At 36.9% G+C, this 26,634-nt stretch overlaps 1 protein-coding gene across 5 annotated transcripts in view; it reads right to left on the reverse strand.

Annotated features, from left to right (window-relative positions):
• The window catches only part of CABIN1 (calcineurin binding protein 1), a 121,125-nt gene that overhangs the window by 81,227 nt on the left and 13,264 nt on the right, over positions 1-26,634 (reverse strand). For 3 of the 5 annotated variants that reach the window (XM_049804397.1, XM_049804396.1, XM_049804400.1), the window contains exons 14-27: positions 26,531-26,609; positions 26,099-26,286; positions 24,690-24,839; positions 23,746-23,940; positions 22,391-22,627; positions 20,788-20,950; positions 19,815-19,930; positions 12,943-13,104; positions 11,131-11,337; positions 10,586-10,731; positions 8,385-8,646; positions 6,009-6,269; positions 5,192-5,343; positions 4,451-4,629 (exon numbers count right to left, since the gene is read on the reverse strand). In XM_049804397.1, coding sequence (XP_049660354.1) covers positions 4,451-4,629; positions 5,192-5,343; positions 6,009-6,269; positions 8,385-8,646; positions 10,586-10,731; positions 11,131-11,337; positions 12,943-13,104; positions 19,815-19,930; positions 20,788-20,950; positions 22,391-22,627; positions 23,746-23,940; positions 24,690-24,839; positions 26,099-26,286; positions 26,531-26,609 — 2,497 coding nt within the window. The remainder of the gene's footprint in view (positions 1-4,450; positions 4,630-5,191; positions 5,344-6,008; positions 6,270-8,384; positions 8,647-10,585; positions 10,732-11,130; positions 11,338-12,942; positions 13,105-19,814; positions 19,931-20,787; positions 20,951-22,390; positions 22,628-23,745; positions 23,941-24,689; positions 24,840-26,098; positions 26,287-26,530; positions 26,610-26,634) is intronic. The other 2 variants (XM_049804401.1, XM_049804399.1) reach the window with 1 other exon arrangement.

Genomic DNA, 26,634 nt, shown 5'->3' on the forward strand with positions numbered 1-26,634 from the left:
GCAGTCCCCATGAACAGTCAGTACCATGTGCCAAAAAAGGATATGTACTACAGACCAAAAGATTTCATTTTAAACTGCTGGAGAGAGAGAATTTTGAAGGGTAAGATTTCAATGTTACAAAACGCAATGTGGATGTTCTTTTTATGCACAGAAATATCCACTCCATCTTAGAAGCATATTTAGTTTGGCATGAGTGACAACCTGGTGCAAAAAAGTTTCTCAGAGATCACCTTTGTCTCATCAGGATGTTGAGAACCCCCATTTACAAAAAACTGTGCATCTTCAGTTTGCAGAATTACAGACCGACAAACTATGAAGTGAGACTTCTCCCACAGCATGAAGCAAGTAGCCTTTCCCAGTGAGTTTATCATGCAGGTTTTGCCAATTATTAAAAGCAAGCCGTGACAGGTAAAAGCAGGAAGAGAATGCCTGGGGAACAGAGATTTGTATAAAGGTTAGAGGCAGCACGGGCAATATTGGTTGCAAAAGCAATCAGGCAAAAGACAAAACACCAAAAAGGACGATTACATCTAACTACACACAACATACTACATGACATGGATGAAGACTTAAACAATATGACATTTTAACACTGCAATAGCAATGGATACTGAATACATCATCTGCATACCACCACATTAATACAGAATTGAATATCAACACAACAGCATACTACAGCAAAAAAGACCTCACAACACTCTCCCAGTCCACTTTTTGGGAAATAGATTTCTCACTCAGATTTTTTTTTCTTTTAATACTTTTACTGCTTTCTGAAGTAACTTTAATGCTTAGCACAAAATTCAGGTAAATTTAAACTGCTTGAAATCTGTACTGCAATTGGCCTTTACTGACTACATACATCCAGCTTGTACACAGGAAGACAATGAGCATGTCCGTTTTGATATGTAACACTGGCCATTTAGCTGTGCAAATACGGTGACATCTCAGGTAATGGCAGTCTTGGTCCCTGCTGAGTTCCTAGTTTTTCTTGTTTCCTACTTTGCTCTTGGAAAATAAAGAGAGTCTAAACCTCAGGCTTCTACTGTCAGATGCAAGTTTTCATTTTGGAGGATTATAACACAGCAACAGGTAGGGGTGATGACAGGAACGACAGGATTAACAGAAGAAAGGAAATATGTTGCCGAATGGAAGGACAAGAAAAGAGAAAGGAAGTTGCCTATTTTACACACATGACAGCAGCTAGTCAGCCAGCAAATAACAGCTGCCACTCGGCAATACTTCTGTCTCCTTGAAAGAGATATATGCTAGCAGCTGCCACAAGGAAAAAGTAGTTTAGTTACTTTACAAGCTGTTATTTACTGGTTGCTTTCTCCCGTTTCTATTAAATATATGGCTTAAAATTAGTATCACCAGCATTCACTGGATATAAAGCTTCTCAATACTCTCAACTTTAACGGTGATTTCTGCATATCCTGGTCTTCTTTTTCCACCAGCAAAACATGCTGGAGAGCTACAGAATTATAATGAACATTTAAATATAATGTATCCAAAATAAGGCTGCCCTCACAACTTTACCTATCTACAGATGAATGCTTGAAGATCAGAGTGCCAATATTTTGAAGAAAAGATGTCTAGCTGTACAGTAATTCTCTCCTGCTTATAATGAGATAATTTGCTGCACTAGAAGGCACATTGTGGATATCTTTAAAAAAAAATATCAAAATCCCCACAAACAACATAAAATTAATAGAAAAAATAGGGCTCAGAAGGAACTGCAAGAGTTCAACTAGTCCATTCTTTTTTCCATCAGGATAAATTACATCTCCATCACTGCTGGCAGATGGCTGTATTGCCACTTTTTAACTACTTCTAGTGCTGAAGTGTTGCAGTGTTATACTACCCCCAAGAATCTACCATAGTGTTTCACTTTTTTTTGCTAAATAGTATTTCCTAATACTACTCAAACACCATTTTCTAATGTCCAGATTGAAAATGCACTTTAAGTCTAATATTGTGTGTTCAGTCTCCCACGGGCATGGAAATCCTGGGGTTTTGCCTCCAACTCTTTGCACAGCCTTCAACACTACTTAGGTCACACTGCTGTCAGGTCTCCCCTTACCCTTCTCTCTAGACAAACCATCCCAATTCCTTCTCTCTTTCCTCACAGGTCATGTTTTCTTGAAGCAAAGCACACAAAAATGGTCAAAAGAGGTCTCACAGGTCAGCAATGACAGGGATCCCAACTAGCATGTTTGCTTGTGGTAACACGAAGAGAACTTTGTAGGTAAGACTCTGTAAAATGCTCTTATTTTGTTTATGTCGTATATGATCAACAATATCTATACAAGAGTAAGAGTAAATAAGAGCATTGTCAGGCCTCAGAAAGAATAAATACCTAGGCTGAATTTAGGCCAAATTGTGAACAACAATATAGATAGTTTCATTTGCTATCAGAATGGTGAAAAAAAATATAAAGAATAATCAAATGATGGATATTTTCTTGCTATTTTTAGGAATGGTGTAATGGAAACACAGCGACCAGTTTTCTTCAGTGATGTGATTATGTGTAAGATGTCAAGAGCATTTTACTTCAAACGTATATATGTTAATACAAGTAAAATGCAAATCCACGCAGAGGAGCACAGTATTCGTAATAATGTAAAAGTGGAAGACTTCTGGGCATTGCTCAGCCTGTTAGCTCTCCCTCCGCCTGTAATAGCCCCAAGGCAAGCAAGTATTTCAGTTTCCTGGGGCTCTTCAGTATGCTGTACCCAGAGTTTAGTTGTGCCAGCAACTTATAAAACATTATGAATGATGCAATACTTTGCAATTCTACTTGTCACGGTTATACACAGCCTTCCTAAATGTCACCCTAACTTCGCTTCCTTCAGCGCCTGACATTAGAATTGCTTTGACAGCAGCAAAGCTTAGTCCTAGCTAGGCTAAGTTAGCAGATCCAAGAATTGCTACTTCAGCCGTGGCAGAGGTAGACGTTCCTTAGCTTGCACCTTCAGGCTTTGCTAAGCAGCCAACTTTGCTCTCATCGGGCAATTCACATGCCACAGACCATAATAACTTACTTTGAGTGAATGTACTAACGACACATACTGGAATATTTATCCAAATTATGTATCTCCTGGGAACATTTCAACAGTGTTCAGGACCTAAGCAGACGTAGTCTTAGGCAGAACTGCTTCTCTCGGGGAATATTGTTCAGGACATATTTAAATATTTGCTCCCTTCTGTGTTTGCTGTGTCAGAAGACATCAAAAGGCTAATATAAGAGCCTAGTCACTGCATAACCCGTTCACACTAACACACTACCTGTGATATTAAAACAGTCCAATTAATTATTGCTGATTGAAATGTAAGCATGAATAAATTGAACATTTCTCTATTCAATTTAGTGAAAGAGATGAAGGATCTTCTGTCAATTTTGCCAAGTTTTCTTGGGGAAAAGGAATAAATTCACCTTGCAGAGTTTCCAGGCATATGAACATTTGTTTCAAAACTATGTCAAAGTTATGTACAAATTACTATTCTTCAGAAAATGACAATAGAAAGCAGCCCACCCTCCAGAAATAAATTCATATCACACAGAGCATTTCTGTGGGGCCTGCCACATTCTACCAACACTATGCTATACATTGCAGATATTTTAGTCCTTCTTGAGTGCTGATAGTCACAGATCCAGATAGATAAACAAATGGCCAGAAAAGAAGAATCAGAGTAAAATTCCTAGCCAAATAATAATGTCAGGTTACTTAAATAGTAACTTAATTTCTACTATATATGTATATGGCAAAATCTTCATTAACACTGTGATACCACCCTACCTTCTGCATTTATAAGCCAATTATTTATTATATCACTTTATATTCTATAGAGATGAGCTGCTAACCAGTCATTGTAAATGATAAAGAAAAATTAAAAGATGAAGTCTACTGGACTGTCATGCAAATCACTTCGTGCTGATACACAATATATTCAAAATAGTTGCCACCTGCCTCCTTCAAAAAAGGATAATACTATTTTGCCTTTTTAACAAATTGTCGTTTCAGCCACAGTTCAAATTTTCACCTGGTCATTTCACACAGGCACTGAAACACAGTGTGCGGTTTTCTGAAGACTGAACTCACATCTTTTCTAATAACCTTAGACAGACATTTAGCTCTGGAGGGGGGGGAGGGGAGGGGAAATCACTGAAAATTCAGTCAGCTGCATACTCCTCCTATTGACATTCCCATTTTGACTAAGTGACAGTTGCCAATGGTGGCAGGTGACAACTTTGAATTTTATATTTAAAGCTCTGACTGTACATTGATTCTATTTAAAGCACTGAATTTATAAAGGTAATGAGCTTCAATATTGCCCGTGTTACCACATACCCATCACCCTCCTTGAAATGAGCAGTTTGATCATTCCTGGTCAAACCCCCCATGATTAGAGCACCTCCCTGTGCTGCCAGTATTGAGAACAGGGACTGTACCGTCCGGCGTTGCCTGCTGACGGGGTTTTTTACATTTGACGTAATCGTGGTCAACTGGAGTGGCTGTGTAAGGTGGGGATGTCAGACCTGGACCAGAGGATGAGGGGAGGGAAGTCCCAGGGCCCGGCACTGTTCCAGCTGAAGAGTGAGAGTCTTCATCAATCATGCAAGCTTTTTCCCTGGGAGGGGCAAGAAAAAAAATAAAGTGTTAACATACTAGGGAAATGTACAAAGAACAAAAGATGACTACATGTTCTTATGACATTTCCAATACAGGAACTGAATCTTACTAACAAATTCTAAATGATGGATTTTTAAGTACAGGTTATATTCCTCCCTTGTCACTGGTCAATAGTAAAACATTCTTTATTTTGTAGTAGTTAATGAGACAAATTAAGAGGTCTAAAGTCTCTTATCCTTTAAAATAAAGGCCATTTTTGCTTTTGCATTTGTTAATAATTGATTAAAAAAATAATTTTATTAATAGAGTGGCTTCAAAATGGATCACAAGATCAAAATTGTTCTATTTTATTCCCTTCCCATCTACACTGTGCCAATTACTGAGAAGATCTCAGAGTAGCATGTAATCTTACTGTTCATGATACCTGAAAACTGCAAACATCAGAATTAATTCGAATAACTTTGTTTTGTTTATATTTCATTCAGCTTCATTTTAATAGTTTATTATACAGTAGTTTATAAGTACGGTTTCAAAGGATACTTTGGAAATTTAGCACTCACTTTTCTGCAACTTTTGGGGTGTTCTTCTCCTCACCCCTGGCAAATGGTCCCTCAGAAGCTTCTTTCATGAAACTAACTAGTATCTCTGCATCTACTCCAGAGTCTGGTTTCCCCACAAGTTTCAAAATAGAAGCATGAAGTCGAAAGTATACCTAGAAAACACCGAAGTCCATTTGGTAGCAGAGAATTCATAGCTCTGCAACCTATTACAAATAGTCTCTTCTCTGTAGAAACTGCAGGAGTTAGTAAAGACAGTCACTTGTTACCTAAACTTACCTGAATAAGACTTTTCCTGCCTTTGAAAGTTGCTTGTAAATTACAAGATCTGAACACTGTAAAAATTCTGCAACTGCAACCTATGGAATACAACAATGAAAGGAGACCTGGTCTCCTTGGAAGCAAGTCCTTGGGTATGTTCTAGATACAATATTTTTACCAGACAACACAGTGAAAGCAAAGGTGTTGTGGCTACTATTCCAACTCATGCATGAACTTTGACTTTCACAGGTATGCAATCCTTGTGAAACCTATCCATGTCTGATTTTGATAAAAACTGACTAATGAACTGTGTGCAGCCATATCCAGAAGTGGAACTTCTGCCTGTCTGTCCAATACTGAGACCGTATGCATAAACTGCCTTTAAAACAAAACCAGCCTGAACAACAGGCCCCATTTTATTCTCCAAGTTAGTCCTGTAAATGTTCCCAGATGCAGAGCACCATGTACATATGCCTAATAGTATGAACTAATAATGACTGGTATTCCATTATCTGTAGAGAACAAGGTTTTCAAGCCCATGTATTTATCTTTCTCTTACCTCCAACGCTTCCATGGCAAGTTCTGGAGGATTATGGTAGTGAATCTTCTTTGGGTATCGGGCAGCCTCCTCATGCAAGTAATGACCTGCCTGTTTGTAATGAAGCAGATAGACAACAGGAGGCTGTTTCTGCTTCTCTGCAATCTTTCCCAGCATGTAGTGAATAAGCCACTCCTCTTCATCGCCATCTCCCTCACAGCGAGATGCTGACGTAAAACACAATTTGGCTGTCTCCAACATACTGTCTCGACGCTCTTCCATCTGTGATCGAACAAAGTGTTGAGAATACATGAATTCACTGTGGCTGGGATGAAAAATTCTAAAAATACACTCCTGCATATAAAAGTGCATAAACAAGGTACATTACTTAAAACACTTTCAACCTAGAAGACACAGAACATATCCAAGTGATCAAATGCATCCTGATGACCCACAAAATGTGTTTAAGGATAGGTTTTTGTTCATTCCAGTAACTGCTGACACAAATAACCAGAACAAAACAGTAAGACGGAAGTGTAAGAATATGCGTATAGATATAAATGTGAAAAATAACAAAGATACACATCTAGAAAAATTTTACCACTTTTTCAAAGCTGTAATTATCTTAACTCTTAAAAAAAAAAATTATTTGTTTTGTTCTGCAACTGAAGTCTGCTGGAGCCACACTATAGACCACTATCATTTGTGAAGAAATGTATTTCATCTTGCTTGCAATGCATCTAATTTTGAGCTGAATATGGCAAGAATACTCTTTTTCACACCCCCCCCCCCCCAAGAAATTAAAACCAACAGCACAAATTAAAGTTAACTGCCATGCATTAATGTAATTTTCTCTCTTTGAAAAAGTTTATAAATTTAAATTGTTGGGCTATAACAGAATCCTAAGCACTTGTTGCACTTCAAGAACTATAACATAGCCTTTCCTTTCCTAAATATTTTATAAGGAGAAGAGAATAATAAAGTTTTTATGTATGAGAAACACATTCCTGAAGAGATATCTCTCTGGAAGGGAGATTGTATTGTTCCAATTTATCTTTCACTATAAAAGCACTTTTCTTAGTAAATTATGAGGTTTTAATACATTCACTTGAAAAAAGAAAGATTCAAATAGTCCCAAATAAACATTCTGATTTAATCCACAACTTAAGATGGCTGCTGTGTATTTACCCTTTATCTGATAATAAGAAATAACTTCAGCATTATCCCTGGAATTCTTCAGCAAGTCCCTCATAGCCAAGAGGCAAGACAGTAAGACCAAACTTTTGATAGATCGAAGGCATAAAATGTAATAACTTCATTTTCTGAGTAGTTAGTTGTGGAGCTTTTGGCCGTAATAACCCTCAGAAAGAAAAATCTATTGTTAGTTGTAATTTCAAACATACTATTTAATAAGCCATTTGTTCTCCTTTAATATGCATGCTTTCATTGTCTTTTTTCTTAGAGGATCAAATGCTGTGTAAGTGTCTCTGGGAAGTGCAATGTTAATACAGTTGCATAGGCAGATGCAAGACCCATCACCTTGCTGTAAATACGTTCTCCTGGAAACAAAGGATGTTCGCAATACCGTTCTCTATAGTTCAAACACTTAAGGAGTTTTTACAAATTACAGCAGGTGCTCAGGAGCAGCACTTCTCTTTTTCATTCTGCTGCCAGTTGTGGACTACATAATATTTGTAAGTCAGAAGAGTTCAATCAGAACTAGAGTTTACTGGTCCAAAAAGACATACAAAACATTTCCCCTAACAACTCTTATGACTGCCTGCGAGTATTTAGAATTGCTCATTTCGGCTTAGCAACAAATTTCATAATAACTCTTTTTCATCATCATCATGCATAAAGAGCTAATGAACTTTAAACAACTTTGTCTATGAAAATTCTACCAATCTCCTAATTTTGATCATTTGTTTAAGTAAATAGTCCAAAAACAGAGAAAAGGGGGAGGATGTCTTTAGATACAAGAGATGACATATGGACACAGATACCAGAGCAATTCCTGATCTTTTCACTATTTAAATATGTATACATTTCACCTTTTCCTGGAAACATTATATGACATTTACAGAAAGGAAAGGTAAATATAATCCCCCTTTCCAGAAGGTTACAATAATTTTGTGTCACCTTCAAAAGATAATTCAAAGATCAGGCTCAAACTAATTTTACACAGGAAGAAAGAAAGAAAAAAAACCCACCAAACTTCAAATACGGCTTGACACCAGCAGCTTAGATGAATGAATATTAGAATTTCCAATATTACGAAGTAACCATACAGTCTAATATGTGGTATACAGCATGTAAATATTTAATTTAAAAAGTTACAGTGTTAGAAAAGATAATTTAAATATTTAAAATTTCATACTGCTCTCAGTTAGACCCCACCTGCTGCACAACTTCAGGGGGGAGTTCTGATTTCCACTGCTTAAGCTGTCGAGATGCAAAAGAATGTAGGGCGTAGGAAATGGTGCCATATTCTATCCACAAGGAGAGATTAGAGCTGTCAATCTCTAGGGCTCGCTTGAAGCAATTCAAGACAGGAGTAGAGTGCTTCCAGATTGGACCATCACTTTTCAATTCATTAGAGTTCAACTTGTCCTGAATACGACTTGCTCGAGCCAGGGCCATCCCAGCCCATGAATCAAACCTATGCAAGCAAGAACATAACACATGAACAATTTCCCCCCTAAACATTACACTGAATAGCAGAGACAAGATTCATTTTGTTATATCCGCAACTTTCTCTTCCTTTCATCATACATTCTCACAAAATAGATTTCTGCACCTCCTCCTCCCTTCATAGCAGAACAGAGGCTGTATAGCCTAAACCATACTGATTTTATTAAAAATAGTTCCCTAATAAAGCACTGTCCCCAGTAATTGTCACACATAGAAAAGATGAAACAAGCAGCTTTATTTCCCACACAAAAATAGCATATCTGTATTTCTAATGGCAGCACTCCGACTGATTTCCTTTCTCAGTAACGATGCTCTCCTGTCCAAACATTGTCACCCTTTACTTCTGTAGGCCAGCAGACAGCCATTATGACATTTCGTATTGTTGGACTGAACTGTGAATGGTCTTTATCATCATCATCATCATCATTTTCCAACATAAAAATCAACAAAACCAAAATGCATTCATGCAGGAAAATTCTGATGAACAATAAAGATTGCTTACTGAGGGGACCGTTCAGGATCTAGTCCTGTGTTTATTAGATCATCGACAACACAGTCTGAAGAGTAGTTTCTATATTCCATAACCTCACATTAACATCTGGGGTCAATGGGTCTGGAATTTTTCAGTTTTACCATAATTCTAACACCAAAGGAATAATCATAATGTTCTCACATTTTTTCTTGGAATTTCTTCCTGACTTCAATTGAAAACCCATTTCTGGGTCAAGTGACCTCAATAGTCATATTCCTGAGGGGAACGGAAGGGGAACTGTAATACAGACATTTGAAGAAGTAACATCTATGACTGGGGTAAAAATACTATGCTACGACATAAAGTATCTTCTGAGCAACAAAATGTCACACATTAAAGTAAAAATGCATTCCACTGATTTATTTATGAATTTAGGTTTTAAAGTATCAAAACTACAGAAAAGGGGGGGGGGGGGGATACTGGTAAATTCTTTATCAGACTTCAAACAAGAATTTTAGCAATCTGCTAGTCACAGTTCCCAGACTAGAAGATTCAATAAAACATTAAGCTACAGCTATTTCCTTGTAGATTTCACATGTAAAATTGCTCTGTGCCTTCACCTTCCCTTTTGTCTCTGTTATGTGACCGGATTTAGAAGTAGTTTTCTTGTCTCAAACCTATCAATCTAGAGTTTTTGTCTCTGACCCTCATCTATCAACTTCAAGAAGAATTTAAATGATAGCTAACACATAATATGCAAACCCTATATTTAATCACTAAATTTAAAGGTATTTAATTTCATTTTAGAAGACTTATTCAAAACATGCTTTATTTTTAAAATGAGAGTGCTTAATCTTGGTGGTATTTCAGTAAGTTGTAAATTATCAATAAACAAGGTGTTTTAGTTTGAATAGCACTTAAATACTTTACTTGAGCTTGTATTCTCTGAGTAGTTGTCTAGCAGCAAGATCAATACTTTTAGAAAGAGGTCAGCCTAAACAGTTAATCCACTAAAGAATGCTGTTTGTGCTATAGCTATGCTATTAACCAGTGATATTTTTCATTCCTTGTCATGTAGAAACATGCCAAAAGAAAGAACAAAAGGTGTAAAAGAGAAATATGGATTCAGTCCTTGCCCTTCCCAATTGTTCTTTATTTTAATATAGCTTCCCCCTCCCCATTTTTTTGTTTTAATTTCAAAACAATCAAACACTTAACACTAGGGTATAGGTTTGTTTGTTTTAGAGATGCCTTTAATTATACAATTGACTTATGATAATGGATCACAGGTGGGTTTTTTAGGTTTGTATTTTTTTGGTCTTGTTGGGTTTTTTTAACTCCTAAAACCAAAGTAAATATCTTTTGTTGTCCACTTTTCAGTACTGAAAGAAGTGAGAAGAATGAATGATGTGCAGCAGGATCCAATAATACCAACCTGTTTGGACAAATACAAATGTCGTGCATGTAAAATTTAATGGCCTTAGACTGTTCTTTATTCTTGAAATGATAGTCTGCCAGAAGATAGTACAACTCAGTCACCACTGGTGGAGAATAGTCTGCACCATCTGGGAGAGATGGTGCCTGAAAATAAAAAAAAAAAGTAAAGGTTCATATTAAATAAGATGTTCATATTAAATGAGCTGCACACTTGCTTCTTCCCTGTAGTGAAAGTAGCCTTTTCATCATGGAATATGAAGGTATTGAATATGAAGACAGTGAAAGCATTCCACAGATATACAGAGCACCTACAAACACTAACGAACATCTCATACTGACTCCCTGTTAATCAATATCACATCTTGCCATTCCAAAACTAAAAGCTTTGGTGGTGTCATTCTTATTTCATTTAAATGCAATTACCCGAGGAAATCCAACATCACGGAATAAATCACTCCCCCTGTCTCAAAGTCAACATAAAAATAACAACAATAATTTTTACTCCTTTCAATTTTTTATTGTTTTTAAAGCAGTTCATTATACCTTGCTGCATGTTCCTTCAATGTAGGCAGATACAGCATCTAGGCTCAGCATAGGCTTGTCTGTTCGAGGAACAATTGTAGCAGTCTTCTTCAAAAGGTTGGCCAAATCAGCAGACACAGTGCTGGTTTTGTAACTATCAAATTCTGGAAGAGTTTTAGGCTTAAAATATTCAAACATGAACAAAGCATCTTCCCATGTTAGATCAACCTGAAGAGGGAGGTAGATTAGACGGAGAAAAAAACTATCTGAAATTCCAAAATTCAATAGTCTACTAATGATGAGTTTCTATGGCTTTTCTAGTTCATAAGAATATACATATTACTCTAGCAGGAAACAAACTTCCCAAGAGCAGAATGACTAAAGGCACCATTAATTTATGCTGCTCACAAATATAGCAAACTGCTCACTGATTTAAAAGACTAAGGTATTGAGCTGTAACTTATTGTATGCCACTGAAAAAAAGGTCATTCTATTTGCTTAGAAGAGTTGCTCAGAAAAGTTGTTTATAAGCAAGAGTCAATTGCAAGCATCCTGAGTGACACTGAGATCATAGGTAAGATATGGAGCAGAAAAGCTTTGCACCTTCAATTTCAAACTCAAGTAAGGAGAATAAATTAAACGGGAATCAGACAAAATTCTGAGACTCAAAAATCTTCAAACTCTCTACAGAAAGGTACTTTCAGAATTTATTCCTCATTTTCCTTTCACTTTTCTTTCTTCAAAATAGTAAATAAAAAAATAAAATAAATTTACAGTTCTCTTTTGCTAGACTAAGTTTTTCTCCTTTTATTGTTCACCTCATTCCTTACGTAAATGTTGCTTCTGTACTGAAAATGGGGAAATCACATTACTAGAAATCTATTTGTCAATTATTCCAATAAGAACTTTTTCATCCAGAATTGCCCAAATGTAACAGATGGGGGGAGAGCGGGGCAGGGCGCACACAGAGGGTAACGTCCTTACCCTTCCCTTTTTCTTAGTTATTCCCATTTTCTTATTATCTTAATTTTCTAACAGGTAATTTTAAGAGACAGAATTCACAACTATTCAAGAAGTAATAACATAACAGTATTTGTGTATTTAAAAAGGTCTGTTCAAAGGAGCCAGAAAATTGTTTTGCTTGTACGAAACTGTTCTTCATTTCTAACTCTCTAATCACTTGTGTTTGATAAATGCAAAAATCATCTGAGCTTTCTGAACAAAATCAATGATGTTTCAAGGCAGAGGACTACCAACCTGCTTTTTCTGTCCCTTACTTAATATTACAACCCTCTTCCCAAGGCACTCTAACTATTCTTCTCCCAAACTCAACTGAATTTCACACATTTCTCATAAAAAGCTACCAGATATTTAACACCATAGATTTCAAAATAAGCTATAATATAATTTACTTGCATAACTTTTTAAAGTGACATTTTTCACTTTCATAAACTGCAAGGTTTGCTGCTAAAGTTTTCTTCTCCCAAGCTGACCTTTTTCCTCTCTAATTTTCCTCAAACTTGAACTTCTTCTCTGTTGAAAACAGGAAAGTCATGGCTCAATAAAATCGATTTGTCAATAGTTTAAAAAGGGCAGACTACTGTGAATAAGATTATACTAGCATTTCATTTCAAATATCTGACCATCTATGTTCATAAAGGCTTCCATGTTTTTTAAATTAGTTTATTTTCTACAATATGTAGAATACATAAATTTTATAAGGAAATAAAACTAATCTTTCTCAAAAATATATTAAGGTGCATTAAAACCAAACAAGGGTGTATCTTTCATCACTTCAGGATATTCCATGACATTAAATAATATGTATCTTACCTGCTGTACTGAATGTTCTTCTAGGTACCTTGCTTTGCTTTTTTTGCTAGGGAAGCCATATAAACAATAAAAACACTGTTCCAAGGCTGTTTCCAGCTCTTCTTTGTATGGATGAGTATCTTCAGAAGTGGATGCTGCAAGTTCTTTTTGTAGTACCTGAACCTACAACACCACAAATATCAATGAAAAAATCAAGGCAATCTTCAGCTTGCAGACAAGTTGCCTAGTTGTCTGAAGACAGATGATGAAAACGACACTAAGGTACTACACGTGCTCTTCCCCAATTACAACCAAACATTACCCATATTTCTGTAAACTAGTCTCACACAAGAGTTTTAAATGGTATTGTAACTGCAATAAAGTGCTTTTACTTTTCTTCCTATGTTAATTCATGAACTCTTGTCTTCAATCAATGAGATTAGATACTAGCTTAATGTTTCAGACTTAAGATCATTCAAAGTTTTCCACTACACCGCAAGTTGCTTCTATGAATATAAACGCTACCATTTGTCAACCCTGTGAATAAGGAAAAGGCACAGAAGAATTTCTGCCCTAATTCACAAACATCAATTTCCTCTGCATGGAAAAAGGGGAATGGAGAGGACTTTGCAGAAAAAGAAGGGATGGCTAACGAAAATCTGGCTAAAAGGGATATAGAATTGCATAGTATGAATAGTATTATACAGATGGCTACACACCAAGGAAAGTGGCTGGATTGATCCCAAATGACTAAACACTGTAGCAAGTTGCTATCTTTAACTTCAACATTACAAGAAAAAGTACCCAACACTAGCATATTTTGGAAGATGTTATTGCTCTAAAACATTCATTAAAGAAAACAGCAACTGAATGCCAAAAGACAAAAGGTTAATTCTTTGAAAATTTTCACAAAGCTTCCTTAAAAAGCAAACCAAACAAGAACACATTCAAGGAAGACATTTCAAAGTCAGTAAAAACATGTTCACCAAGAATAACCTTTGTAGTGGGATTTTGCATCTTTATTTCAAAACCAAAACAAAACCCACACTTTTTGACTGAGGTTTAAGAATCAATTCCAACATGTCCCACTACGAAATTTAAATTTAAATGAAATGTGTAAGTAGAAATTACATTCGTATCTTACACATGCAACAGTTACATGTCATGTGGGTCCCCAGTATCAGAATGCACCTGTTATGTCTAAAGAAAACTCATTTGAGGTGGTAGAAGAGAAATGCTTCTACTGTAATCATCACTTGGGATACTGAAGAGTATAGAAAAATACCAAGTTCTCCACTGTGATTTGCCTCTAAAGTTTTAGGAAGCTGTATACAACCAGGAGAGTTCGATTAACTGGTAAGTAATTTCCTTTAATATTTTTCCTCTGATAGAAAGCATCAGCTTTCATTTATTCATTTTAGCAAGATCTGACCTCTCCAAATCAGCCACACCCATTCCTCAACACACTGGTTAAATTTAAGAGTCTCCTCAACGGAAATTTTGCAGTCATAAATTGAAAATGCAAAACATTCACCTATTTGCAATTCATATAAAAGCTCGTCATATTACTTTTAAAGTACTTCAGCTGCCTGTTTATCACCATTTATCGTTTTTAAACATCTAGGATTGTAAACTCTATTTATGTATATGATGCATGCTACAAGAAGTTTCTTGTTATGATTGGCTTTCCTGACACTACAAACACTGCACATCATCACAAGGCAAAATTCTGTCATTCTACATGCAAGAAGCTCATTCGTAAGCGCCGAGATTAACTATAAAATGTTAATTCTCTTTTGCTTAAAAGATCCGTGCTAAGAACAAGGTACTATTTATTAAGCCAAAACCCTGAGAAATTAAAGACAATTCTTAGAAGGCATTTCAATTAAATTTTGAGTCACAGCAATCGTCTTTGAGTCACAGCAGACACCTGATTTCCACTATTTTTCCTGTAAGAATCTGTGAACAATGTTTGAAATTTATCAAAAGTGTAGATAAGTAAGTTGAAAGAAGAGGTAAGCATCACAGGATACTGTAACAAAAGCATGATATTCCTACTGCCGCAAACAAAATCACATCTAACACCACTAACAGAATTCTCATTTGAACCGTGTTCAAAACAATCTCCTGTGTTCTTATAATTCTTGGCAGTAACCCAGGATTGTTCTTAGTAATTCAGACTTTGATTATTACTAAAGGACTTAACTACATATTAATATCTTCTCTTGCACACTACCTTGAGCAGACAGTTCACCTACAGAAAGTGATCATTTAATATCAGTCTTTAAAACATACTTTTGTTTAACATTCTTGAAGCTGCCTTTCTCTTCAAATAATTCACTCCATTTTATCTTTGTCTTTCCTTACCTTTCCAACACACTCTTGTCTCTGAAAACAAAATCCTTGTGCTCAATAATACTATGTAATATTTCAGTTTAAGGAGTAGGCAATTCTGTGGCTGAAAATTGAAGATTCTGTTCAAAGTACCTGATGACATTTGCAAAGATCTAGCTGTAACTACATTCACAGCTCTCAATTATCTGTAGTTTATCCAGGTTCACAGAGCATACTATCTGAGTCCCCAGGCTGTGGATACAGGCAGACTATACAGTCACAATTTAGATTCATCACTTCGGAGCACCGCATCTAAGAGCAAGCTCGAGCCTGGAAACAGGCTATCTATTTTCATGAAGCACAGAGCCTGAGCTAATAAGCCCTCTGCACCCAAGGCAGACCCATCCAGAGACAACTCGGGTGTATCAGCATTATGTTCCTAATACCAGGGAGACTGAGGAGAGTAGGATGCAGAGATAATCCAATAGTCCTACACTAAATCAGCCTCAGTTCAAACACTGTTCATTAGCTCCAGCCCTACCAGGGTGAGCTGACTCCTGTAGAACCCCTCAGGCTCTCCGCACCATCCTTCCTAGCTGTCTAAATTACTGTCCTAGACACACTGCCGCTCAAATGCAGAGGTAGATGTGGTCTGGCACTGAGCTGTGGCTAATAAGCTCCAGGGAGTGCTGAGAAGGGAAATTAAAGAGATTCCTGAGTAGCTCTATGCAGAACTCGTCATGATTTTCTCTTGGCTGAAGGTAATAAACCTCTGTGAAGTCAAGCTGAATCTGTAAAGTGCCACTGAAATATCCCTGTAGAGCAGTGCCCAATGAATGCCATGGTACTGTGTATCTGGGTTTTGCCAACAGCCAGGCTACCCCAGACTGTCAGTACTTTGCACAGTGAAAACCTGACTGCACTTTAGTTTCTAAGCTAAGGATAAAGTGAGGCAACAGCAATACACAGGAAATTTCTTTCCTGGTGTAACAACTAGACCTGAAGGAATAATCTTAAAAAGGTCAACAATGAATGGGTAACTCCTTTCATCTAATAATGCTACAGCATTACTGCCCAGACACCCACTTCTCGAGCATATTAGATCTTTTAACACACCGATTTAAAAAACAGATCAAAGAACAGCCTTCACACACAGGGAAGTGAAGAACTGAAATAATTCTTCATTCTCATCATCTTTGTTCAGTAGATGAACTCTAGATGTATATTTGAAGTTACATTTAGTTAATAACATGAAAACAATAAAATTACTATTTTTTTCAATCTGTGGTATAAAATCAAGGCAGGTATAAGCAAACAAATCAAATTTATCAACAGCAGAACAGCCAAATACATCACAGCTTCAGGACCAAATCTGGGTAACACCACACAGTCTGTGGGCAATCAGTAGCATTCCACATGCGTAACTGAGGACACACAATGGCCTGCAAAGCTTTACTCTTGTGACTTGGAAGAAACATATAACCAAGTTTAACTGCAAAATTCAAAACGCAGTTTTCCTGGCTGACAGTTAAATATGCTCTTTTTTACATGTTAAATAGTATTTACCTATATTGAAAATATGCAAACTTTACGTAACACTTGACAAATTCTGTTCTGTAAAATGAGCAACTTCTTTAGAATCACTGAAACAAGATGAATATGGAATCCCAGTGGGTTATTTTAGCAGCAATTTTAAAGAAGTAACACTGCAGTTTTTCTCAGCGTGTGAATGAGGTACAGTACTATCAGACTGCTTGGTTATTCCTACTTCTCTTTCAAATCCTAGGAACAAAATAAAATACTAGTGGAAGAAGCAAAACAGAGGAGAAAACTCAGAAGAAAACAATTATTATTCTCAGCAAGGTAAGTCCACAGAACAAGGGGAATTATGACAGGAAATAAACTGTTCTCAGGTTTATTTTTAATTTTATATCAACACTCAAGTGTTCATTTCTATTACTCACCAGATTTTAGAAAACTGACTTCCAAACAGGACATAACTTTTTTATTCTAATACTTAGGTATGCTGTCATTCCTCTTATATTTACTACTCTTAATGTTTTCTTTAACATAAGAGTTCTCGCAATTAAGATTTTTGAATATCATTTTGATTATTGAACATAAATGAGCATGATTCTTGACTTCTTGTCTTTCTAAGAAATCACCCTTCAATGTATTTTTAAAAGCAAAGACTATACCCATTCTTCCTCTTAAAGGTCACTAATACTTGAAACTTGGTCTCACAGTCTGTGGTAACAGAAAAATGTCCTTAAAAATTTAATTTTGCTTTATACAAATTTAAAATACTTCAAGCTTCATCTGAAAGCAACAGTTACACTATTTTTGGTTTAAAAAAAAAAAAAAGTCCATGTACTGAGTTGCTCAGCTTTGCTGTCAGCTATCCACATCCCTACTACCAACTATCCACATCTCTGCTGCATCCATTCTTACATTTAACATCTTTGACAACATGATAAGGTATGTCAAGGATAATCACTCCCCCCTTTCAGCACAAGTAAGACTTCTACCCAAGCTCGCTCTGTATCTTGAGCTAGCAACTTTTGTGTTCTGGAGAGCAATAAAACAAAAATGAAAACCTAGGAAAAACCCTACAATGAACAAAATAAGTTACGCAATGCTTTACAAGAGCTTTGAAAAAAGTCTTTTCTGCATTTTTACTTCATGTGAATGATTAGATCATCCTTCAAAGCACGAGACAGTTATCTTTAGCAGTATCTAAATTCTGCATATCTTCAGTGGTACTATAAATTATAATGAATTAATGATGAACTCAGCATTGTTCAACAGAAAACACCTCAAGTGGCTGCATATGACATTAAGTATTTCCCTTTCCTCCTTCAGTCTATTATTTTAAATCCCTTTTATCCTTGTGTTATTGGACTGGGAGAAAAAAGAAAAGTAGACCTGAATATAATTGAAGCTGATGGGAGGAAAGCACATGGAAGCACATGGGAGGAAACAAAAGTTTGCATTGTCACATCATGTCTGTCTCACCTATGCATAACTGAATAGAATTCTAATACCATCAATTATGAGTGTTAAATCTACTTAACTGCAAAATCCTTATCAAATACTGGAACTCTGAGGAAATAAAGGCACAGTACACAAGAAAACTGGTCTCTCTCAGGAAGAAGAGCTATGCAACATTACTGGCAATCACTGCAACAGCATTTTTCCATTCAAGATACCTGGTACTCATTTCTGGGAAATTAACTGGCTCATTCTCCATGCTATGGTTTGGTTACTTTCTGGATCACACTCCTTGTGGGTAACCAGGGTTATCTGCTCCTACAGCAAACTCTGCTAAGCCCACTTGCTTTTTTTTCCTGTCTGAAAGACTGAAGTGCACACCCACCAGAACGCACTGCTGAGATGACACACAGCTCTTGCCCAAAGTTTGCCACTTCCTACCTAACTTACCTCCCGGCTGGGGGACAAAAGTCGTGGTCACTGCTGGAATATTGGAGCAGGAAGCATGCTCCAGCCACACAGACAGCTCACCTTCCAGCAAGACACTTGAGAAATAAGCAGGAAAGATGGGATTTTCTGGTTTGGCTGTTATTTTTCCTGACAATCCTCATGTGCGAACTCTCTTTCTCTCTAGCTAGCAGACTCGGGGCAATTGTTCACCTTCAACAGTTATGAATCTAGAATTGTTATTCTTAATCCTCAGAGGACAGCTAAAAATTAAGAGTTATTATGAGCAAAACGTTATTTGGATATCTAAAATAAAATTTTGAATTTAAATCAGAGTAAACCTTTGCTGCAAGCAGGGCAAGGGTGTGGCTGAACTACCAGACACAGAAGGAGAAGATAAAGCTGGATATAGATTCAGTATTCAGGTGTTCCCTTTCCACAGGTCACAAGCTGCATACGGTTTTATATGTTCGTTACCAAAAATAAAACCCAAACCACCTCTGACTTTACCACATGGAAGAATATACAACAATGACAAATTACCATATTACCAGTCATCTGGATGAATGCTGATAAGCACCAGAAATTTTTATTAGCTTCAAACATTACCTCTGTTCATTTTTAAACAGTAGAAGATGCATCTTCTGAAGCTAAGCACCACAAAATTCAAGTCATTCAACTGAAGTTTTATCATGATCAGTGGCTGATACAGGTCCACATTTATCCTAAGTACTCAGAGTAATCACTTAACACTACTCCAGTGCTTTCTCTTTCAGGGCAAGGTAGATTATTTACTAATTCCCATCTAAGATGGTTTTATAGTACAGAGTTGGTTATCCAAATGCAACTCTTGTCTGACAAAAAGTCCTGTTTAGAAAGCATACCGATGGGTCTGGAATAACAAGCCTTTGCTATTCAGATTAAACTGACTGAAACATTCATGTGTTTGTCTGGGAGAACAAGGAAAGTGGATTTAAAAGTGTATTTTTTTTAACATGAAGGCAAGGCAATAAACAATCTAATATAACTTTGAAGTTGTTCCCTGCTTTGAGATGGGGGTTGGCCAGATGACTTTCAGAGGTCCCTTCCAACCTAAATCATTCTACGATGCTAACACTTACATAGAACTTGAGAAGAGCGCCATCCGAATTGCAACACCAGGATCTTCTTCCCAAATACTCATGAGCAGTGTTCAGCAGCATGAGTGAAGAAGGCAACATAGGGGTATCTGGACTCACTGGAAGAAAGAAGTTGGCAAATATTAAAGAAGCATAGAACTGAGTTAAATCCAACTAGCCTGTTGTGGTTTAACCCCAGCCAGCAACTAAGACCCACGCAGCCGCTCACTCACTCGCCCCCCCCCCCCCCTTGGTGGGATGGGGGAGAAAATCGGGAAAAGAAGTAAAACTCGTGGGTTGAGATAAGAACAGTTTAATAGAACAGAAAAGAAGAAACTAATAATTATAACAGCATTATTATAATAAAATAAGAACAGTAATAATAAAAGGATTAGAACGTACAAATGATGCACAGTGCAATTGCTCACCACCTGCCAATCGACACCCAGTTAGTCCCCGATCGGTAATCCCTCCACCCCACTCCCCCTAGTTTATATACTAAATTTGACGTCCCATGGTGTGGAATACCCCATTGGCCACTTCGGGTCAGCTGCCCTGGCTGTGTCCCATCCCAACTTCTTGTGCACCTCCAGCTTTCTTGCTGGCTGGGCATCAGAAGCTGAAAAAAATCCTTGAATTTAGACTAAACATTACTTAGCAATGACTGAAAACGTCAGTGTTATCAACATTCTTCTCATACCTAACTCAAAAACATAGCACTGTACCAGCTACTAGGAAGACAATTAACTCTATCCCAGCTGAAACCAGGACATAGCCAACGCTTCATCTGGCAAAAAGAAGTTTCCTCTGTGATAAGAAAGTGATTTTTGCATACCCCTCTACTCCCTTGAGCCAGCAGGATAAGATGACAAACAAGTATTTTCTTATTTATATTCCAGAGTTAGATGGTAATGAGCTCAGCTCCAATATGTAAAGGAGCTCAGCTCCAATATGTAAAAATGAATAATTAACCAACCTTCTTCTCCCTGGTTCTGCTGCTGCTGCTGCTGCTGGGAGCAAAGGGATCGAAAAGCATCTTCCTCATGCTGGATGATCCTGTGCAGGATAATCCATGGAAGCACTGAGGAGACATATGGTTCTTTTGGTTCTTCTTGGACTGACATGCTGCAGTCTATGATCTAATAAAGAAACAGACATTATACACACAAAGTGATACAAAATAAACATCAGGTGTGAACCCTTTCCAAACAACCCAAAGTTGGTAATGCAGTTTATCCTAAGGAAACAATCTAAAGGTGAGTCTCAGCTTCTCACAATGAGTGATGGTAAAGTCCTACAAATAAGATCAACTGGTATGGGGAAGGGTAGAAGATCATTTTCCCTACCCTGACATTCCTCTTGCATCATCATTTACCAACTAGTTATTTCTCTGTTAATACCATATACAAACAATTCAAAGTAAGCAAATGCACAGCATAAATTCTTAGTGTTAGTAGGCCTCATTACTGTACAATTTATCTACAACCCAGCAAGGAAGAGGAACTTAGTTAAAAGAATTCCTGAATTCTTTACCAGGTCTTACAACAACTGTTAAAGACCAACTGAATACATTCAGAGCAACACAATACTGTGTCACAGAACTGTTGCCCTAGCATTTCTCACAGACAACTGCCCATTTTATTCCCACACTGCCAGAAATTTCTGAAGTCCTACACTTTTCTTACATTCTTTCACACATACAACAGTTTTTCTATTGGTATTTATGTAGCTAAAGAATCATATTTATTATTACTACAGAAACCATTTAGGATATTACAATGAATACTCTGTTCTCCAGAATTCCATTACATTTCTAACATAGTAACACACACAACTTTACACAATGAGAGTATGATTTTGTGAGTAGTGAAGGTCCTTGGCTTTTACTCAAGTAAGTGGAGATTTAAGAGTTGCAAGCACATTGAATTTTGACATTGACTAGACTAGCTTCTTAACAGAACTGGGAGTCTGCCATTTGTTACCTGGACTGAAAAATATTCCTTCAGTAGTTTTAAGCTTTGAAGGTACCTTCTTTAAAAGGCTAAAATTAGCTGTATTCATAATGCTAGAAACAGTCCACACATCACTTTTTTCCTTGCCCTCTTCTCATCGCCCTCTCTGTTTTTACTGGAAAAAAATCTTAGCTTGGCCAGCACTTGCAAGCAACTCTACCATGTTCATAAGACTTATGAGATCTTGTTTTCTAGCCCAAAGCACATACAGCCAAGATCAGTGCCATAACTTACAAACTGAACCCAGCCAGCTCAATCAGTCTTCCCCTTATCACCATTTCAAATAATGTAAGGAAATAGTGTTGTTCCTTGGGTTGTCTTAACTACCATTCTTTGATTATTTTAGGCAGCTTGGTGTTTGAAGGTACCTGCTGCTACTGATTCTAGCACAGGTGTGCTGAATGCATCTCTAACATATTGAAATGAAAATCTTTCCCTGACCTTCCCCCAACAAAAATGTAACCCAAAACGTCACTGCAAGTGGGTGGCAATTCAGACAGCAGCCGTATCATGTCTGAAGGTCTGTAGCACACAATACCTCTTTCCTAGCACCGCTGAACAGGTTACCTGAATCAGGTTGTTTGTTAATCGAATGAGGCTTGGTGTTACAGAAGAGTCTTTCAGGATGCTGTTGACTGATGATAATGAAGTATCTATTCCTGTGAGCAGTTGTGTTACTGTAGCAACCCACTCTTCTTTAGCAGAGGCTGCTGTCATATTAATCATCTGCTGAATTGCTTCATTCAAGGCAACTTCTGAGCGTTCAAAGCATTGCTTGTAATCTTTCAGTTTGAGCAGGGAGTCCTAGGGAATGTAAATATGAAAAAAAATCTATTACAAGGATGAAGGGTTTATTTTAAACCATGAACACACAGCAAAGCAAAGCAACACAATATATACGGTTAATGTGGTTACTTCAATGAAACGATAACAGGACACCTTTAAATATGACATTTAAAAAGGACAACAGGAGGTCCATGGACCATGGATGACAAATATACAAGTAGGATCTAGATTTCAAAAAAATCATCACTGAATCTTTCTGCTTTAGTTAAGAGATGCAAGAAAAAAAATTATTCAGGAAAGGGATGGCTGTAGGTCTAGAATTCTAATGATATGCAGTTGAATAGAGGCCCTACAGAAACAGGGTTTGGATCTTTATGATCTTGTCCTACCATTTTATTACTTCATAAATAACAAAATAGCAAGTATAAGGCTAGCATTATAGCAAAATCCTCCTGCTTCTTTCTACTTTGCCAAGTTTCAGTCATGAAATGGCATGGAGGCTGTAGGATTTGGTTCAATCCAGTGAAAAGAGCATTAGTCTTTTTTTGTGCAACCTTTTTTTCCCCCCCAGAGAACCTAATAGGTTCAAATTGTTCCTATAGCTGAGCTCATTTGTACACTTATTTTCATAGTGTCAAATGGACTAAATCTACAGCAATTATACTGGATGTACTTACCAATGGTTTTTCCTTCACGCAGGACAGATACACTACATCATAAAAATCATTCACATGCTAGGTAACTTTTAAGTCGCAGAATGATTGTAAATTGCCATATAGTCAACATCAGCAAAAGCAGGAAGTATTCACAGCAGATGCAGATAGCATGAATCCACCCATAAGATAACTCTGCAAATGATTCAAGTTTATTTGAATTCACAATTTTTCTGGCCACTTCACATAGGCCTCAGACATCTTGTATCTTTAGCCACGTTCTCAGTTAGCAAAAGCTGGCATATTGCTAATGATGTCAATAAAACTATGCTGTTCAGACCATTTACAGATTAGGTTCCATGTTTTGCTTTGTAAATAAGACTCATTAACTATTAACACTCACTCTAGAATTCCTTTCATCCTGTTTTCAGAAGTAAATCCTAATCCGCTACTAAAAAAGATTTTTTAAGAAACAAAACAAACCTGTAGGAGAAGCAGCTGTGCTGGTCTCTCTGGTATGGATGTTACAAATTCCAGATGTTTTGCCCTGCCATAACCATTAAAGCATAATGTTGGACGAAGCAGATGCACCACTGCATTATAATCCCCTGCCTCATACAGTCGCTGGATCTCTTCCAAAGACTGGCATCTCTCCAGAGATTTTAGGTTCTTTTCAATCTGCAAACATCACAGGTGGTACAATCCAACTTTCATTTTGTCTTCATATACATTTGACTACTGCCATTTCTGCTAGCAGTTTAGCTGTAAAGCTATGTGAACTCTACAGCTACATCCAGGAATATAAACCAGGAAGAAAACACCTGCTATGTAACACTTCACCCATTCCACAGATTTTTAATTATTATATAGTGTATGACTTCAGTACTACAATGATTTTTAAACTTTTTTGCCTCAAATCCCAAAATCACACATTTCTGTACTGCAAGAATACATCCATCAGATGGACTTCAAAGTGAAGATGACAGCTCCTGTGTTGGAGTTCATTCCCCAAAACAGCAACAGAAAGAATAGAAGACGGACATCCCTTTGTTTAAAAGTATATGGAAATTGTTATGTGGAAAACAGACTGCTGAAGTAAAGAGCTCATTTAAGGAAAGCTGAAATTTGTTTAAGAACAGAAAATGAAACACTAATAATCTACCATTCTACGTGTAGCTGCTCTAATATTTTTATTTTGCACAAAAGCAATCTTAAGTTGTACAGGACCAACAGATCCAAAAGGCATCTTTTTGAAAAGGAGATGATGGCCTTGACATCATCATTAAACTATGAACCTGTCCTTTCGGTCTTAGAAAAATTCTAGGACAGGTATGGTAAACTTCCATCACGAGAGAGCTAATCCATAGATGACCATGAAAACTGGGAGGGATGGAATGGGAAGAATACACCTACAAATTAATTCTTACCTCTTCTAAAGAAACAACAGAATCAACATGTAGATTAGGTAACCGTATTACGATGCTGCATTCATTGCCAGCTTTAGCTTGCATTGTAGTGGAGCTCTGTAGCATTTCAGTGCAGATATCATAGTTTTCAAGTGCCTGTTCCATGTCTCCCTACAGAAACAGTTCAGGGGAAAACAAACAAAAAACCCTACAGTTCTGTCTGCAACAAGGCTTTCTAAAGCATGTAGAAAATGTTGAATTTCAGTGCAAGCACTGCTAGTGTGATTACTGCACATCCTCCCAAATAAAAAACAATTCCAGTTCATAATCTCAATTTTAAAAAAAAGCAACCCCCAAAAAACAAGTATATCTTACCAGTGACTTTAATAACAGGTAAAACAAATCAGAGAAATAGAATTCAGCTTCCATAAATCTGAAAGATTAATTTGGATTGCTAAAATGCCTTTCCTTTAAAAACATGGAAGAGTAAAACAGTAGAAATAACTCTTCCATTTTTGCAAATAAAAACACTGAGTCAAGAAACATTCTTATATTCTGCAAAGTGAATCATTCTACTCGCTCTGTCCAACTGGAGTAGATACTGAAGCTGAGTGGTCAGGAGAGGAATGCAAGCTGCACAGGCGAAATTTTACTCTGTGTATCTAAAGAAAAAATGGCAGTAGCCATATAGGAACTCTCATTATTCCTCAAGTAAGTTTATCAGAAAGGAATCCTTAGAATAAAAAAATAAAAATGGAAGGAACTGGTTAGTTCACACTTACAAAACTGACTCACATTATTAGTCAACAATTGACTTAAACATGATTGATGCATAAACAAACCCTGATGTCCTCAGGAAGCAACACGTGGAGAGAAAAAAAGGTCTGGGATCAAATAACATTTCTTTCAGATTATTGCCTTAAAGATAGGTTTAAAACCCTCTGCTTCAAAATCTGCATATTAAATTAAACGTCTCCAAAAGAAGAATCATGATACCTTGAAAAAGCAGAGGGGAGAGTAATTAAACATACAGTCTGCTTCAGTTGAAAGCTGCATTTTGTTCTGTCTGGGACTTTGGTAGTATCCACTAGTGTAGGTCCCCAAAAATCCGTGTTCTGCAGTTACACAATACTACTCCAAACAACTTCAGTTCAAATATGTTTTTTTAAGCTGAACATGAGCTAATATAAACCAAGACTTACATATTAAATATATCTGAATATTAGCTTAGCATGTGAGACCTCCTACTTCATTTCCACCTCTACCCTTAGGGATAGTTAATTATATTAAAAAGTAAAATGAAATCACTATTTTTGAGTTGATTTTATCCGCACGCTTAAATGAGCTGAGATTCCCAAATCAGCTGTAGCGTCTCTGAACAACATTCATTTTAATTTGGGAAAATTTTTATTTATTAAATCAAAACAAACCTGCAGTGCTAGAAAGCGAGCTTTCAGCCAATACACCCGAGTGACAAACTCCATCCAGCCTTCATCAAATAAATCTCTCTGTGAGGATGCAAATGACAGCTGCAACAGGTCTCCCAAGAAATGAGTTCCTGGGAAGTCAGGACCAAACTTTCCATTCACAGAGGCAGCAGGGCAATTTCGTGGAGAAACTGCAAATCAATTAATTACATTTTATCATAAAGTTGCTAGCACCCCATGAAAAGAGCCCCACATAATAGTATTTCAAAAGTACTGATCTACTTTAAGGCAAACAATTGATAGGCCAATAAAATATAGATCTGAAAGATATTCCTTAAGAAAAAATAGCTTCAAAATCCAATGAATTCCTGGAAACATTTCTTCATATACCTTGAGTGGTTTTAGAGTCTGAAGAAAGTAACACCCAGTTCTCACCTGTAGAACTCTTCCCTTTTGTCAGTAGCCACTGATCTAATTGCAGTTCCATGCAAGAAAGGCTCATCAACATCATATCCTTCAGAAAAAGTATGGAGATAGCA

Source organism: Accipiter gentilis, chromosome 7 (genome assembly GCF_929443795.1).
Source record: "Accipiter gentilis chromosome 7, bAccGen1.1, whole genome shotgun sequence".
NCBI lineage: Eukaryota > Metazoa > Chordata > Aves > Accipitriformes > Accipitridae > Astur > Astur gentilis.